The 18,737-nt window shown below is 37.3% G+C and overlaps 1 protein-coding gene across 8 annotated transcripts in view; it reads left to right on the top strand.

Moving 5' to 3' along the window:
* The window catches only part of LOC139954802 (dyslexia-associated protein KIAA0319-like protein), a 71,354-nt gene that overhangs the window by 9,671 nt on the left and 42,946 nt on the right, over positions 1-18,737 (top strand). For 5 of the 8 annotated variants that reach the window (XM_071954742.1, XM_071954743.1, XM_071954740.1 and 2 more), the window contains exons 2-4: positions 14,788-15,198; positions 15,621-15,911; positions 18,193-18,546. In XM_071954742.1, the coding sequence (XP_071810843.1) occupies positions 14,988-15,198; positions 15,621-15,911; positions 18,193-18,546 (856 nt within the window). In that variant the 5' untranslated portion in view covers positions 14,788-14,987. The remainder of the gene's footprint in view (positions 1-14,787; positions 15,199-15,620; positions 15,912-18,192; positions 18,547-18,737) is intronic. The other 3 variants (XM_071954746.1, XM_071954745.1, XM_071954747.1) reach the window with 2 other exon arrangements.

Raw genomic sequence — 18,737 nt, 5'->3', positions numbered from 1 at the left:
GAAAGTAACAACGAGGGGCAGCTTGTTGTCGCAATCTCGTCCCTTTTTGTCCTTCACTGCCAAAGTAGATGATCTGGAAAGGGAGCGGACTCTCTGAATGGCTTCACGCACCCTTCTGGCACTATGGCCCCTGGCAATAAGGTGTTTTTCCAAAGCATCTGTATGGCGAATGAAAGAGGAATTGTTAGAGCAAATGCGACGAAGACGTAGTGCTTGACTGTAGGCAATTCCAGACTTGCAGTGACGGGGATGGCAGCTTGAAGAATGGAGATACTGGTGTGTGTCTGTGGGCTTGGTGTATAAGTCTGTGGAGAGAGAACCGTGTTCCTTGCGAACAGTCACAACGAGAAAGTTAACCTGTTGGTGAGAGTAATCAGAGGTGAATTTGATGGTGCTGTGGAAAGAATTGATATGATTGATGAAGGTGAGCAGGCTATCCTCATCACTGGTCCAAATGAAGAAGATGTCATCGATGTAGCGCCACCAGATAAGGGGACGACAGGGAGCCGTACTGAGCATGCGTTCTTCAAGGCTAGACATAAACAGGCATGCATAGGAAGGAGCCATCCTGGTTCCCATGGCTGTCCCGTGTCTTTGAAGGTAATGCTTGTCCATGAACGTGAAGTTGTTTTTGGTGAGAACCTGTTGCATGAGAGCTTTGATGTCAGAGATGGGTGGACAAGGGTGGACCTTCTTAGACAGGGCTGCACACGTGGCTGCGATACCTTCAGCATGAGGGATGTTAGTGTACAGAGAAGTGACGTCGAAACCACTCCTTCTCCCCTTTCTCCCTTCCCCCCCCCCCCTTTCACTCTTCCTCTCACAGCTCTCTTCCCCTCCATTTTTCTTCACACCTTTCTGTCTTTGTCCCTCTCCAGTTTATTCCTCACCCTGTGCCTTTAATCCTCTCTTTGTCCCTCCACAGTTTATCTCCTTCCTCTCCTCTTCTCCTGTTGCTTTCTACTTATAATCCCCTTTCATCCATCTCATTGTGTTCACCGTGCTCATTAACCTGTCTGTATTCTGTGCGTGTTTTTGTCCCCTCTGTTACTGTAACTTGTCATTTAGCCTCTGAAGAAGATCCTGCTAGGATCGAAACGTCAGGCCAACTTACTTTTACACACGATAAATTGTTTCCTGTAAAACACAGTATTGTTAGAAAACATATCATAAGCCTGGAGGGCAGTTACTTTATGACCCTTAGCAACCACATACTGTATATGTGCATATATATGGGAGAAGCCAATTGGCTAAAAAAAATATGTAAATTGATATAGCTCCCCCGAGTAGTACTCGGGAGCTACTGTATATCAATTTACATATTTGTTAGAAAACATTTTTTACATCATTTTTGGATTTTATCAGTCATTTGTCATTATTTCCAAAATTATGTTAAACTATTTGCAATTTTTCCTTCCTTTTGTGTGTACGGTAAGTGAAGATTATGCTAGAATTTTCTTTTTAATTTTGTTCATTCTAGTGATAATCATATATACTTTATTAAGGTAACTATCTCCCTTAAAAATAATAGCTTTAACAGTCAAATGGCCTTGATGTCACAATTCACTGACAAAAGTTAATTCCAATCCTACTCATAAATTTTATTTTCAAATATATAGCTGGATTGAAAATCTCTCTGTTTACAGTATAGTGCTGTACTTGCACTGTGTTTAATACACACATACAGTAATAATGGCCAATGCTAATATGCATGAGAAACAGGTACCCTGAGCCTGCGGTGTACAATACACATATATATGCTGGTGGTAGTGAATACACTAGTAATTAATGTAATTGGTACATTGTCTGATTCAATAGTCGTTCTGCAAGACAAGATTTTTGGCTGGTCCCAGTGAAAACAATAATACTCATATCCATTTCAGTTAATACAGCAGCACTACCAGTATACTGTGTGCTAGTAGAATACTGCATAGCGTTTTAATCCTGAGCAATAAAGACTTAAGCCTCGAGCTGTGTTAGTTTTGAAGTTTTTAATTCCACTTGAAACAATTTGTGTTGGAACAGTGTGATCTGTTCAATTCCGTTGCAACGTTTAAACAGCTGTTTTGTAGCCTAAAATAACATCCATTAATCGTGCAAAATAAGGTTTTACCCCAAAAATAGAGAAGAAGATGAAAATAGAGAAGAAAATACCAGGCTTGAAAATAAATATGTGCGCAGAAATTATATTTGTGAAAGATACTTTACAATGTTCATATTGTATTTAATTACTACTTTTCTACCAGCTTTAAGATATAGAAATCATACAAACTTGTCAAACCTGCAAAAATCTGCAATTTTGACCAATTTCTTTGTAGGGAAGGAAAGCTACAGTGAAGCTGCAAATTCCAACGCAGCCTGGCTGCATGATGCTGCAGCTCCCCCCCCCCCCCCCCCGTTCCATTCCCATTAACATCCAACTCTTTAATGTTACGTTAGTTCAAAAGAGCTTGATTCGTATTATGTTAGGAAGAGTACCCACAGGTCCAAAGCCAAAATTCAATGCTGTATTGAAACCAGCACAACGTTTAAAGAGCCGAGCTGCTCAGAAGCGTTCAAGCTATGTAGAATACTGTTTAGTGTATTGTTCATCGTAAACATACTACAGTAGTGTACATACCGTGAATTAATGTCAGGGCTGCCAAAGGAAACACTTAGGGTATACATACATGTGTTACAACGATAAATATTGTAGTGTACTGTATAGAGTGCCACAGGAGGGCTGCAGTGTGTTAATGTATGTACCCGCACAGACAGCTGTACACCAACACAGTATAGTAAGTGGTGCACACTAAATCAAGCCATCCTAAATATTTGACAATAACCAGTGAAGCACATCCAAGGCATTGAGCTACAGTATATGTACATGTGTATCCTTGCAAACAGTGAATATATGCTGGGTACCTTTTCCATATACTGTGTCACCCCACAAATGCAAGAGCACTATTAAAGACTGTTCAAAGTTCAAACGTCTTACAGGCCCGGATCTGTGTTAAAATATACAATGTCTAGAGCAACAGTTAATCAAACTAGGTGTAAAAGTTCAAGACATGCAACCAGGTACAGTTACTACCCTCAGATTTAGCATATTATTTAGCATATTATTTAGCATACTGTATTATGGGCACATTATGGAACATAAATACCCAAATTTTAACAAGTATGCATGCAGTCACGTTTCCATGAGTTTGCTGCATATGGCATGCCAGTTCAATGTGGTTTTGTGTGTCCTAGAGTTGCCTGTAATACAGTACATTGCTATTATCTGAACTGAATTTATTAAACTTGTAATTTTAAATTTGGCCTGCTCGGCAGTCCTTCGGGGATTCACGGACCTAAAAATTCATCGGCTATATTCTTCCTCTGTTATATGTACACACTTTAATTTATGGTACAACACATTAGATTTAAAAGCATCCATGGGCCAACCTAACTCAGTGCAGCTCAGAAAGCACACATGAATATAGCTATAAGACATGATACCGAAAAATATTGTCCACTCTGCATGTATTATGTACTGTAATAGTACTAGACTGGATATGTACACAGTACTGAACTAGCTGTATGTGAATTATGTAGACTGTACCACTTATAGGCCTCTACAGCACCTGCCAGGCATACAGCTGACACTCTCAACTTCTGCTTCGGCAAATAATATGTATAACCTGTCTGTCTGTCTGTCCGTCCATGTCTGGTTAATCTGTAAGGAGATGTGTCGTCGGAATAGTGAAAACTTTCTGCACTTTATATAATTTTCGGTAAAATAATGAATTTGTGTTCCTCTTTGACCTTTCTTCAGCTGATAGATTCCTCATCTACTGTACCCCTATAGCTAACCTACTAAATTAGTATCACTTTAGTAAACTTGTGTTAAAATGGTTTTGGAGGAATGGATTGGTTGGCAATGTAAATACAGTACTCGCAACAAATCGATGAAAACAAACAAGTGTACAAAAGCGAATACAAACTTTGATCATGTAAGATTCAAAAATTTGAAATGATTTCTTGGGGGCACTTTGCAGAGTGGCTGTGTGTGCAACTATCAATCCATTCATACTGTATTATGATTAAGATTGTGACGTATAGACTGTGGTCCAAATACTGGTAAATTTACACAATTGCATTAAATTTCGAGCAAATTTCAAAAGTCATAACAGTAAGAAATGTTTTACTACCAAATTTATGTCAAATTGTCGACATCTTGAGTAATTGTTGAAAATCTGGCAGAAAATTGTAAAATTGATATATTTGCACAAATATGTTACTGTAGCTATATTTGTTTGTTATTGTTTAAGTTTAACACAGTTTTCAGCATCTAAATACTATGTAAGTAGATTTGAATCAAATTTTGGTAAAAATTGTGAATTTATTTGAGCCTTATATATTCCTTTTGTACATCCTTGAACCAATCTAACTTAAAACACAAGACCCATAAATCTGTGAAATATAAAATTTACGTTGAAATCTTGAAAAATTTTCAGCCAATTAATAATTAAGCTGCAGTTTATTTCGGTTGTCCCGTAATTTCCTTGGGCATTGCATTTAAATTTTTTTTTTTCAATCATTTCTCACCATAGATTTGACAGCCAACGTTTATTTGCTCGTATTAAGTTCTGTTCGTAAAAAATTCAGCCAGATTGTATGTCCATCGGCTGCCTGCAGTTAGTAGTTTTAGTGGTAGCTACGTACAGTAGTATGGTATTCCTGTAGCAACAGGCTTTTTATTGACGAATATTTTGTGAGAGATTTTGTGAGAGAAGGGTACATTATCCCTGAGGGAGATCTGTTGATAACACGGAGCAAATTAAATGTCAGAGGTGCAACTTTGGGAAGAAAAAGACGATAAAATTTGAAAAACGGCATGTTCTGTTTGGCTCCACTTTCAAGTCTTGTGGTTTTTGATGTTCAATAATAAATTTATCCATCAAAAATTGGGGGGGGGAATATTATTTAGGCCTTTTGGAGGATATGAGGTACTTTATGTTCAATAATAAATGAAATGAATCCTTTTAAAAAAGAAAAATGATTTATCTGTTACTCATTCAAATGTTCATAAAAATAGGTAATTTTCAGTGTTGGTGTGTGTAAAATGCAGTGAGTTGTTGACATGGTTGGTAAATTATTAAAATGAAATTTGGTATTTTCAGACTGACATTGTATTAGGCTATATACAGCACTGTACATTAGGCTATATACAGCACTGTACATTAGGCTATACTGTACTTGACATTAGGCTATACAGTACTGTACATTAGGCTATACTGTACTTAACATTAGGCTAAACAGTACTGTATATTAGGCTATACTGTACTTGACATTAGGCTAAACAGTACTGCACATTAGGCTATACTGTACTTGACATTAGGCTATACATTACTGTATATTAGGCTATACTGTACTTGACATTAGGCTATACTGTACTTGACATTAGGCTATACATTACTGTATATTAGGCTATACTGTACTTGACATTAGGCTATACTGTACTTGACATTAGGCTATACATTACTGCACATTAGGCTATGCTGTACTTGACATTAGGCTATACAGTACTGTACATTAGGCTATACTGTACGTGAAGCAATGCGAGTCTCTCGCTGAATGGTTTGCATAGTAATGTGACAAAATTGTATACACAGGTTACTTACTGTCCATTGTTTTGCATATAAGGCATAGAGGTTATGTGCAGTTGAGGTAAATTATTGCATCGCAAAGTAAATTATATTTGCCTGCTCATATGGTTGAGCAATGTCCCAATTGATGGGACTGTCTTACATGGAATTTATGCCACACATGCTTTGTTTGAATGTTTCATTTGCTCGATCTCTGGGAATAGGACAAATAATAATAAGCTAGACAAAGGTACGTGCGTGTAGTACGCATCCATTCAGTGTACATTGACTGTTTCAGAGGTACTGTATGTGTCGATAGGCCCTGATCGGTTTCAATACACAAAATATGGGGGTTAGATAGGGAAGGAATAGTTTTGGATAGTCCAGCTTTTATCTTCAACAATGAACCGCAGATGTTTAACATCTTGAGTCATTTCTCAAATGTTAGAAGTGGTATAGAATTACAACCTGCAGTGCGATAGTGTATAATTGTTTTTAATGGTCTACTGTACACTTAACTTCATATGAAAATTTATTTTGTGCCAAATGTCAGCTGTTTAATATTGATGTGCATAGTATAACTAATGAAGATTTGAATTTTGATTCGTTAAGGGGTTACAAATTACCCACTAGCTGTCAAAAATTGAGATATAAATATATTTATTCACCAGTTGGTAGACAGATTGTCAACATTGAGACAGCTGTGAGCTGGTAATAGTTCACTCAGTGAACTATGTGAAACTCAGTGAAAATAATTCACTCAGTGTACCTAATTAATCCACAGCTCTAGCTAATTACATGAGTATGAACAATAGCATAAATTAGTGACAGATGAGCTTTGCAAACTATTTTGGGCTGAAATTTAGATGATTTTGTTATTAAAAATAATTATATGATTTGGAAGCTTGTTTGCAAGGATGACCAACCCAAAATTAAATTACAAGTGTTGAAAACCGTACACCAGGTTGTAAGCGTTAAGTCTGTATTATACTGCAGTGCATTTAGCTGACCACATTCTACTGTAGGTACCACTTTATGCCTATGGTCAATATGCTATAGTAAATTTACTGATGAGGGTATTTGAATTGCAGGTAATGGTAACTTTAATGGTAACTTAAATATTTAAAAAAATTAAATTAAATAATCATATATATTGACACAGAAATATGTACAGTATTTATTATGATTTATTCATATGGTACATACAGTACGAATGCATCTATAGAGTAAAAGTGTCCACTATACTGTACATCTCTTCAATATATCTCACATCATACTTGGTCCGAAGATGTTTGCACAGGAGCCCTGCGAATAACTCATGCATGAAGTTATATCCATTAGTGAGCTTCGCTCTCGTAGAGGGTGGACAGAACTTTATTGTATATCCTGTACCTGTACGTACAACACTCTGATGTGATCTGGTGAAAATTATTACATTTTCCGACGGTCGTTTGGCGGTAACGTAATGTATCGATCTTATTATAATAAGAACGGAACGATGTAAGTCTATAATTTCTAAGCTCCTGAAGGAATTTTCAGTTGATAACAGGAAACTCAGTTTACTTAAATTATAAAATATTAAAGCCATCTTTTTATCAGTGTGCGTTGCTTCTATAAAAAAAATTAAAAAATATTAAAAATTAAATTAAATTAAATTAAATTAAATAAAATAAAATTTAAAAAATAAAAAGAATTCCTTGTGGTTTGATTGGAATTTGGTTTTACATTGATCTGTTTCAAGGCACTTTAAGCAGTGGGAATACCTTCTTCTAATTGGTTCGTGTACGTATGCAAATGCCAATAGTGAATACTGTATGTACAGTAGGAGTAAATTAATGCTCATCTTTTGTTTGGCAGTTTGTTTTTGTGGTTATTGGGGCGTAAATCCACTAGACCTGTAAAAATATGATACATCCAGTTGGAATTTGATTCTCATTGTACCAGTATTCATTTAAATGCTGGTATGTGGTTTACATACTGCGTATAGGTAAAAGTGACATGTGCAAGATGCTAGTATTAGACATGTGTGCAGTACATGACACCTCATGATACATATTGTAATGGATTAAGTGGACACTATGCAGTCTGTGAATCTGCTAGTAAATGTCTGTAATGACTACACTACAGTACATGTATAGGAATACACAATAGACAAAGTTTGCATAGTCGTCTATGAATCTTGCAGCTCATGCAGTCAGAGTAAATCCTCTTTAAGACCTAATTGTATCTTGGTGCTTGGAAATTGCTATGAGATTTTCAACCAAAACACCTCAAGATGCTGTCAGCTACAGGGCCTGGGATTTCCACCAGGGCTCTCCCCTATTGGCTACCTCCTAAACTACCACTAAATATTTGTGCATTTATAATTCTCTCCTCACTTACCTGTTTTCTAAACATACGCACACCGACCTACCTTGCCTCCTCCTCCCCCCACCCCCCCCCCTCCCCCTTCGAATCTTTAATTTGAAATACCTAACTATCCATCTGAAAGTTTTATCATTTTTTGAGGTATATACAGTAGTAAATACAGTGGCTTTCCTTTTAGTTGATTACAATAACACCAAAGTGTGGCAAATTTATTCACAAACTGCAGAAACTTTAGGAGAGCAATATATTCACGCATCAGTCTAGCTTTTTTGGACACGTTAAGTAGATTTCTAGCATTAATTGCTTTTTGATTAACTAGTCTATACAGTAAGACATCAAAATTAGTTTTGTTCCTTCTGTATTTATAAGGTCATTGTTTTCAAGTATCTGACCGTACCCTCAGGTCAAGTTGACCCAGAAACTTGCGCTCCTTGGGATATCAAGTAGTGCTACAAGCAATTTGACTAGCTCCATGATTTGACGGTCCAGTATAAAGACTTCAAATAAATATGTATATAAACCTGAATAATATACAGTAAGTGGCTGAAGAAACCAAGAACGACTATAGACTTGTCTAACAGGATTCTGCACGGCCACTGCTGGTGACTACAGGGTGCAATTTATAATCTGACTTAGAGTTCGCTGTGTTATTATCCAACTTCTTTTATTTTAAAGGTTTGTTTCCCAATAAATAAATTTGATATTAAAATACAACCAGTGATAGCAATGTTTTCAAACAGTCTACCAGTATGGAAACTTAAGTCAATACATAAAGTGGTCCTTTGAGACTTTTTAAATAAAATTTATTCATGAAAGTGTGCATGATTACTGTACATTATGGTATGAACAGTTGCTTCGTATACATGTACTCCAAAGGTGATAGTTATATAAATTTCACAACCTGTAGATTGAGTAGTCGAAATGAATTGATAATGTCACGTAAGAATCGGGATAAATTTATATGTTCCAAACCTGATGCCTGTTGGTTTACTGAGAATCTACCCTCTTGAAACGTGAATGGCATACTTCATGACCCTGTGGATTCGTTTTAAAGGTACTTCAGAACAAAGGTGATTAATTGTTTAGCAATCTAATCTTATCAGAGCTATACAGAAATATTAAGGGTTGTTTTTTACTGTGTGAAAACTCTGCCAGACAATTCTAGATAGAATTAATCCTGGATATGAGGAAATCATACAATAGATTGGTCCTAATAAATGGCTCACAAAGATACCAGCTTCTATCAAATATAAGCATTCTATATCGCTCAGTTTTCCAAAAGCAAGTTGTGTCGTGGATTGCACATTTCGCAAGGTTTTTATCACAGAGGTAGAACACTAATTGTAAACTTTTCTGTCTGATTGAGTTTTGGAAGAAAAGGATACTTATCAGGCTGTAATAGGCTGTTGAAACACTTAGAAATCCAATAGGATGCAAAGAAGGTAATAATCAAATGTAATCCGGGCAGTTTTCGAAAGATTTGAATCCACTACGAAAAAGCAAGAGTAAACACTTTGGATGGTTGAATGAGAAGGGAGGGCATTGACCGGATAGGACCGGTCACTGAGGGTGCACAGTGTTAAAAGATTACCAGGGCATACTAGACACAGTAGAATGAGGTGCTAATGTTGTGGGGAGACAGGTAAGAGGGTCACTCTTAAATATATAAACCAGTAAGTTTTATAATAACAATCAGATGTATAAAGGATACTGTTTGCTCTCTACAGAAATAATTAGAGTTAGTGTTATGATAATTAGACAACAATAATGTAATTAGTATATTTCATTCTCTTATGATCCGGTCTCATCCATTCAACTGGACAGTCAATTTACTTTGCTCCTCGCTTACCTGTCTCCCCACAACCTTGGCACTCTCGTTCTACTGTGTCTAGAATGAACCGGTAACCATTTAACACTGTGCGCCCTCTATGACCGGCCCCTCAGGTCAATGTCAGGTCAACTGACATTTACAGTTAAATGTTCGATAAACATGTTTGTGCTGTACTACCACAGACCCACTTTCAGGTCACAAACGATATACAGTATGCATTGTATTAAATCCAAATTAATTTGCAGAATTACATTGTAAAGGATTTTAAACAGAGCTATAGCCTGATTTGACAATGAGTGAATTGAATCAATCTTGCAAATGTGGCTATTTAACATGAAATGATATATGTATATTGTATCTCAGTGTCATAGAATGTCTTTCAACTCTGTGTACATAAATGACAATTTTTTTAATCAACAAAAATGCTTAATTTCCCGGGACAAAAAATTACCCCCTTTGTTTGTTTCAATCAAATACAGTTATCTGAGTTGTTTAAACAATTCCAATTGTCTGACATTTAAAGTGAGATAAAAATCATATTTCAAAGTTCGATTTGGCTTGAGATTCCCCCAGACCTGATCAATCGTCAATATATACTCGAGAAAGATTATCCATACCAATGAAGAACCACTCGAATGTTAATTTGTTTTTTATATGGTACAGTACAATCCCGGACGAGAAGCACTCGATAATGATTCTGATAAAAGCAAAGATTTTCAGAAGGATGAAAAAAAAATTCAAAGATAAATATCAAATTGATTATATTTTATAATTGTCCGTGAACTATACATTTTAACGTCCAAGTTCGACGCCGCCAAGTATACGGTACGTAAAGTTCGTGACTGTAATCACGAAAGGTTATCTTTGTCATGAGTCAGTCTCGACGTTCGTCTGTATACTCTCAGCGGCGGGCGCTTTGTTAACCAAAGCAATGGGAAACAAAACCTATTCATGAACAGGTTGATGGATAATTGATCAAACGAGACAAAATTCACGTCCTCAAAGCGATGATTCGCATCGTTTGAATCAACGGAGGAGGCCGCGTCGGATGTACATTTAGAGGATGAATCGTTGAAGTGTTTGATGACGCTACTTGGAGTGCCTCGGCTATGCCTGCGTTGTTGCTTGAATGATGATGATCATCATCATCATTGGTTAGTCAAGGCATTTATGAAAAATGTAAAAATAAGAGACTGCTGTAAAGGTGTACAGTATGCCTATAATGGGGAAAATGGGGTATTAAATCAGTTTCTTTGTGGTTTTGTTTTTGTCTTACGTAAAGAAAATTGTCATTGCATTAGTAATATGACCCACAGGAATAGTATTAATAAGTGAGTATAGCATTGTATTATGTAAAGTACATACAGTACTAACCCAGTATGACTTTATTCATGAATTTAATGCTGGTATTACTGAACTGTGCAATCAGTATGCGTAGGCTACTGTAAAGTATTATACAAAATGGTTAGTTTAGTTTCTTATACAGTATATCAAAATAATTTGAGATATTATTATAAACAGTAGTCATTGAAAATGTGCAGTGCAGTTATAGAACTATACTGTTACTGTAGCTCTACTGCTATATAGTTGTTTCTCTCAGATCTAGTACTTGTGCACTCATGTGCACAGGACACTTGTTATATACCATGCAGTGCATATACTGTAGTATATTCTGTGCTGATTGTTGGATACTGTATACTGATGTATTACAGGCCTAAATATATAGTTAGATTGCGAGTGCATGATACTTGTATATATTTTATACTGTATACTGTAGTATACAGTACAAACACACACATATTCATGGCAGATATTTCAAAACCTTTTGCACTTTGTTCTAGAGATCAAGTCTCAAAAAGGATACCTAAATAATCATTGGAGGTTTTTAATATCAGTTAAATCTGCCTTAAACACTGACTAAATATTTTAGTATCAAGTAATTAAATTGATGTGGAGGAAGATATACTGTACTTTGTGGAGTGAAATTTCTTTGTGGAGATGTCAAAACTGATCAACGGTTCCCCCGCCCCACCCCGCATCCCCTCTCCACTGTTTATTTCCATCAATATATTGTTCACGTAAATTAAAAACAAATGAACTCATTGTTTGAGTAGTACATAACTAAAGGTCACACCTTACAAAGTTTACCTCTTAGTACTTTCTGAATCTTGTAATAAATTTAAGTCTGTCTGCGGGATAATGTTACATGATTATTTCTCCAGTCAGGTAATCAACCTACTGTACTGTAGGCTTCTTTGTCATCAATGCAAATTTTGGCTGAAATATGAGAAAATAATTAGTTATTGTCAGTGATATGTGTCTCAAAATATTCAGTTTAATACCTCCAAATTCATGTACTGTAGCTATAACGGTAGGCTGCTCTCTGACTAATTAAATATACAGTATCCCATTTTGAAAGGTGGGCATGTCGATAAGGAAAGTTAAAATTCTGGTAATTACTTGCAGGGGTCTATGGGGATTTGGTGATTAGCAAATGTCGGCTGACTTTAATTTTGAGAAATGAATTTATCGGATCTGTAATTGATGCACTGCACAGTATTAGTATTATAGTGAGTATTATGTTTACACTCATATGCACATGGAATACTAGATAGGCGTTGGTCTATATTCTATAAGGGATCAATTTTCTGAATATAATTTATTCGGTATCCCATGGCAACATGCTACATCATGCAGAAGAATCAAATTGCTATGTACTTACAGTATTGTACTGTACATGTTCAAAGATGTAGCCTAGATGGCAGTTTTTCACACAGGATTCAACCATGGGCAGAATACTCGTCTCCTGGAGTGGCGCTATGTAAATCTTTATTATTATTATTATTGTTATTATTATTATTATTATTATTTTTATTATTATTATTATTATTATAATTATAATTATTATTATTATTATTATTAAATTGTTTGTAGTATTCCATAGAAGAAAATGCAGAGACTTCCAAACTGTACAACGAAAAATTCTGAAAACTTAAAACTTAATTATTCCCCGATATTAATATTAAACAGTGCGGCAATTAGTTGAACTGCAAGTCTTGAAGTTGAGCTGGAGGAAGTGTAAATTGAAATACGTATACCTATATTAACACTGCCTAGACTTATAGTATATGTTAATGGATACAAGGCAGTAAGCGAGAGTACCCAATCTATCTACAGTACGTATGTGCGGTGAGCAGCTAGCATATTTTTTTTTTCCAGGACGAACGTGGGCATCGGCCAATCAAATCCCTGGATTCCAAACATGTGACACTTTTTCAAAAACATGTTCTGAATCTTTTTTCCTAGTTTTGACCCCAGATTATGAACGAAAATCCTTCATTTTCATAAAAATATGGGTCCCTAACCCACTTTCTTAACCCTAACTCTAATTTCAAACGAATTTGTTAATTCCTGAAAAATCTGAAACCCACGTTCGTCCTGGGAAAAAAAAAAACGTGAGCAGCTATAGATATCCAAAATGCCAGAAGGAAATAAACCAGGATGAGTGGCTCTAGTTCAGTATAAATACAAACGACTTGATGCTAGCGTACGAACTCATACGTATGGACTTATGTTCTCCAGAGCTGAAATGCTCTCTTTTAAATTGGTTAAGAAATTCCCAGTCAGCTTTCTGTTGTTCAAAATTCTTTTAAAATAACTTAAAAATTGTACTCTAGAAACAGAGAGCTAAGCAATATTTCTTATACTGGTCACATGACTTACAATTTCAACAGTGAAAATATGGACTGTGCATGCATCTGTTTAGATTAAGACAATAGAAAGCCTACATTTATGGTTACTGTGAGGCATACATGAACTCGGTATACATGTCTTGATAATCTCATGTACAGTATTTACTTTGCTCCTCTCTACGAACTCTACATATATTCACTTTCCCATCTACCTAAACTACAAGACTGGAACGTTTTAGCGCAGCGCCCTCACTTTTTGGGCACCGCCCACTTACCCTTCCTCTCCGAATATACCATTCAGAAGTTGAACTTCAATATATGACTTTTGCACTCTACGGCAAAAGTGTCTTAGTCTAGAAGACTAAATATAATTTGATGACTTTATTGATCATCAAATCTGTCGCTCACAGAATTTAGTGCCAAATGAGGGTGAGAGGAGGGGGTAGGGGACAGGGGACAGGGGGGCTAGGGGGACAGGGGGCTAGGGGGACGGGATTGAGGGCAAGAGAAGAGGAGAATTACTGTAACAGCCTTGTCAAGGTACTCTTGCACCGAAGTTTTGGAAAAATTGTCGTAGCTATAGATCAGTTAATCTTGCTTAAATACAATGTGGTCTGGAATATTATCAGACCCAGACAAATACAGTATGTCAGTAACGGCAACCAGATGGCTTAACAGTATGTGATCTATGGATAAACCGATTAAAGACCGTCTCAAGGTTTTTTTCAAAGCTGAATGTGTTATCATAATCAAATGCTATCAGGAATAGATCATTGCAGTCACAAATGGACCTGCAGAGCTGGATTTTATCTGACATTTTCCAATTGTATGTTTAACTCATTTTTTCCGTGGGAAAATTATTATATCTTCCTAGAATTAGACTATTACAACTCTGTTAAATTGACAATGGTTTGTTCAATAATATTTGGTACTGATCATACTGAATCTGTTAATTACACCGACGATCTGTCATATTTCGGTAATTTGAGCTCATCCCTACACGACCATTTTATTGTCATTCTCTAGCATATTCCCGGTATTGCCCTATATAATTACTCGCCCTATATACTGTACTGTATATAACCAACACATCCTTGAAAATTGAGATCAGCTGGCAGGATGTCATTGAAGTCTCCATCGGTGAAATACTTCCCCCGAGTGTGAAATTTTGACAAGGAAAACTCATCATTTGATGTTTCTTCTTTTAATACTGATCATGGTATTTAAATACCATCTTGACTTCCCATTCATTTGAGTACTTTTCGTTTTATCTCATCTTTGGCAGGTGTTCTTAAACAGTTTTGAGGGAAGGCCTTCTTTTTGACACTAACAGAAGATATCGGTACTGTCTGATATCTACCTGCAATCTTCCTACCTGCCCATCTTCGGAACTAGTATATACATCTTCCGAAGGAAAAACAAATACCGATTTGTCGGATGAAAGTGGAGTGCTCTTCGTATTAGCGGAGACGCTGGAGTCGTGCAATGAGACAGACGTCACAAACTTTCACGATGGACGGAGGAGAGAGGACGGTCGCAATGTCAAATTTTCATTATTTTCCGAGTTGGACTCATCGACCTGAATGGAACAGTGTTCACATTAGACACAGAAAAGTATTCAGGAGATTTAGGGCTCCAGGGTCTCTGTGGTTTTCGTTCCTTCTATGTTTTCTAACTCTGTGGAGCGTCTCAGAAGGTGAGAAGTTGTGCAGTTATCGTGATATTTGGCATGGTTGTCAGAGTAATGGCCGTGGGGGTGGGTGGGGGGCATGGGGGGTTTGGCAGAGATTGACTATTGATGCACTGTTAGTAGTTAGTTAATAGGCTGGATTCTTAGATTCTTAACCGGTAGATGCCTCTTTACGCAGGAGGGAGATGGGTGAAGGGGACATAAGTAAGGGAAAAGGGAGGGGGAGGGAGGGAGGGAACAGGAGCAGACATGGGAGGGGTGAGGTGTGGTGGGTCACTCTAACAGTTAATCAGTAAACCCTATACTTCATAATTTATTTTCCTCCCTACCACACCATTTTCTGCTTCCCTCCTCACCTATCGTCACGGACGGTCTCGTTTTGATCTGTTTTCTTCCGTTGCGTTCATCGTGGCTTTTATCTCCCACAGGCGCAGTGAAGACGTCGTCATCGTCGCAGCAAGCGAGGTGCTATGTCGACGACCCGCAGACCGGTCTCATTCCAGACTTATCCCAAATCGATGCTTTCACGCAACAGCCGAACGTCTACTCCATCCGCGCCTGCGCCAAGAGGTGTTGCCGGACGCCGAGTTGCGATCTGGCGTTCCTCGGAAACGGGCTGTGCTTTCTGGTGGATTGTTCGTACTCCGAGACGGTCTGTCAGCCCCAAGAGGGCAACGAGGAAACATACATTGCACTCGTCACAAGAAACAGTACTTTTGGTAAGTAGTGGATATTTCATCTACGGAGCGCCGTCATGGGTCATTGAATGTGACAAACGTTTTCCAAAATGTCCCATCGATATTCTCAAATATGGCATCAATCATCAGGTCTGTACATCAAAAACTAAAACTGGTACATACAGTAGCTGCCTGGAAAACGGAATTTTGCGTCGAACCTGGTCATGAGCAGTATTTAGTCATACTCCACAAAAGTTAAAGGAAAGCTAACGTGGTTGAAAAATTTTAGCTGCCGCCTGTAGTACCATGATACTCTGCAGGATGGGACCCTGTTTGGGGTCCCCACAATATTTTGTAGGGTCGCCAAAAAAATAAGGGGGAAAGCTTGCAAATATTTGTGGGGAAAAAATGGAAAATCTTGAACGTACAGTACTTCAGAAGTTGTAAAAATAGGTAACACTGCTTTTCAAGTTAATCATGTAAACATTTCTCAAACGGGGAGGAAAGGGGATGCTCTCCTCTTCATAGGCCGCTCCTCAACATCTGCTACTGAAAAGGTCACCAAAATGTCAAATGTGAAGAATGGGGTCACCAAGGAAACAATTATCGAATACCAGGGGTTTCTTCCACCAAAAATCCTAAACAGGAATGTTGAAAATTGGCAAAAACTTAACAAAGCCTTGCCAACGAAGTACTTAAAAAGATTACATTGCAATAGAATGACGTGGAATTTCTGTCAAATGTTTGGTTTTAAGTGGAAATATGTTGCTAAACTTGGTGAGCAGCCAAATTCTTGTAATCTCATAAAAATTGGATGGAGAGGTGTCCAGATGTGCTTCAACATGTTTGCCATACATGGTGAGCAATGTTAATTTTACATATAAAACTGTATGTACACTACAGGGCTAGTCAGATGTTACAAGGTAATGGAACACTTTGATGTTAACATTGTAAGGGCATGAAGTTGAACAAACATGCCTTTGACTTGCCTATGGAACAAGAAAACGTTCTTGGAAAATATGATATCCACACTCTTTTCAATGTATATGTCCATAACACAAAGTTGATTAAACATCATATTCATGCTCTTTGACAGAAGGTGGATGGGGGGGGGGGAGAGTGGTGGAGAAAGGAGGAAGGGAGAGGAGATAGGGAGAAAAGCTGGCAAATGGTGAAGTTCAGACCACTGCTTTGCAAGAACTGCTTGCAGAAAATCCAGCTGGAGTTTCATCCTGAAGCCATGTCAAATTATTCATTGCTACAGTATGTGTACTTCAAGATGTGTTACAACGTTGTTCATTTCCATTCAAATGCTGCATAGCACTAAGCCACCGTTATTATGTAGGTCATATGACAACCTCAACTCAACATCTTCCACATTGCTCCAGAAGTGTGTCACTTTCTCCTTGGAAGGCATTGCCCGAGGTGGCATAGATCTTCCCCGACTGACTCCCACAGAAACTCACGGCAGCGGAAACCAAAGAGCTATTATCGATGAAGTCTGGAACTATTTTTTTTTTTTGTCGAAGGAACATTAGATAGTGTAGGGGAATGTTTAAATAATTCACTTTGCAAGGCGTCTAGCAAGAGTTTCTATTGCGAGAGTTTACAAAAGGAGGGGAAAAAAATACCAGATCTTAATATCTTTGAAGGTTTAGATAGGAATCTTAATTTTAGCAAAAACTTTGATCTTATCAAGCCCTGCTTGTATTAGTCATGATCTAAGTAATAGCTTCCTTTCATATGAATACCTGGAAGGATTATTAAAATTAGGGAATATTTTTGATTATTTAAATTTGGGAATATTTTTGTCATTGTTCTCTCTGATATCAATACAGAATTTGACAATTCAAATAATTACAATATGACATAAAAAGTTACATGCAAAAAAATTTACATGCAACAAACAGCCACCTCTGATTTTTCCCATTTAGTAAAGCTTTGCCTCTGATTGTCATCATTTTTTAACTCAGTTGTCCAAAAAGTTGAAGTTTTTAGATTCTGAAAAAGGATATCACCCGGAGAAAAGATGACATATCCTTTGTTATGTGGGGAACGGGATGAAAGAGGAGGGAAAGGGCAGAGGGAAGGTTTAGGAAAGATAACTATTTAATTAAAGAAATAAAATAATTTCAAGATAGAACATGAATTTTGTTTATTGAATTTCTGAACAGAAATATTTTAGACATTCCATTGTAATCATTCTTTTCTTCATAATATTAGAGATGTCAGACATTTAACAAGTTGCTTTGCTTTTTTCATATTTTTCCTGCCAATACATTGTAATCATATTTTCATATTTTTTTCATTTTCCATTTCAAAGGTCCATTAGCAGACACTTCTTCGTCGTCGCAGCATCGCAATTCTCGACACAAAGGTTCATCTACATTTTATGATTACCCTCTTTTGCATGACTCCTTCCCTTTGAACCCCTCTGACACCATTTACGGGGATGACACCACCACTGGCGTCCTCTCCTCCTCCCCGGACACCAACCCGGAGCTTCTCCGGGAAGAATGGGTCACATGCTACTCACGCACCGATTGCGGGCTTAACGAGGAATGCTTTAAACTTCCGGGGGACGGAAGCTTTGATGAGGGCATCTGTATTTGCCAGGAGCAGTTCACATATTCCACGCTGGGTCATACATGCATGCCGCAAAGTGCAACTTACACAGGTGCTTGTGCTGCCTCGATATATTCATTTATTCACGTTTTAATCTCATTTTTTTCCGCCTGCAAATCCTGGGTGTAAATATGTATATGGGGATATATATATCCGCATTTAAAGCGGGAGGCCTGGGATAGACTCCCGGTGGAAGCTGGAAGTTTTTCACTGTTCTGGATTTTCCAACTCACTACAATATAT

Source organism: Apostichopus japonicus, chromosome 17 (assembly GCF_037975245.1).
Source record: "Apostichopus japonicus isolate 1M-3 chromosome 17, ASM3797524v1, whole genome shotgun sequence".
Taxonomy (NCBI): domain Eukaryota; kingdom Metazoa; phylum Echinodermata; class Holothuroidea; order Aspidochirotida; family Stichopodidae; genus Apostichopus; species Apostichopus japonicus.
Note: the sequence above shows the minus strand (reverse complement) of the source record. Positions and strands in the feature narration are given on the sequence as shown.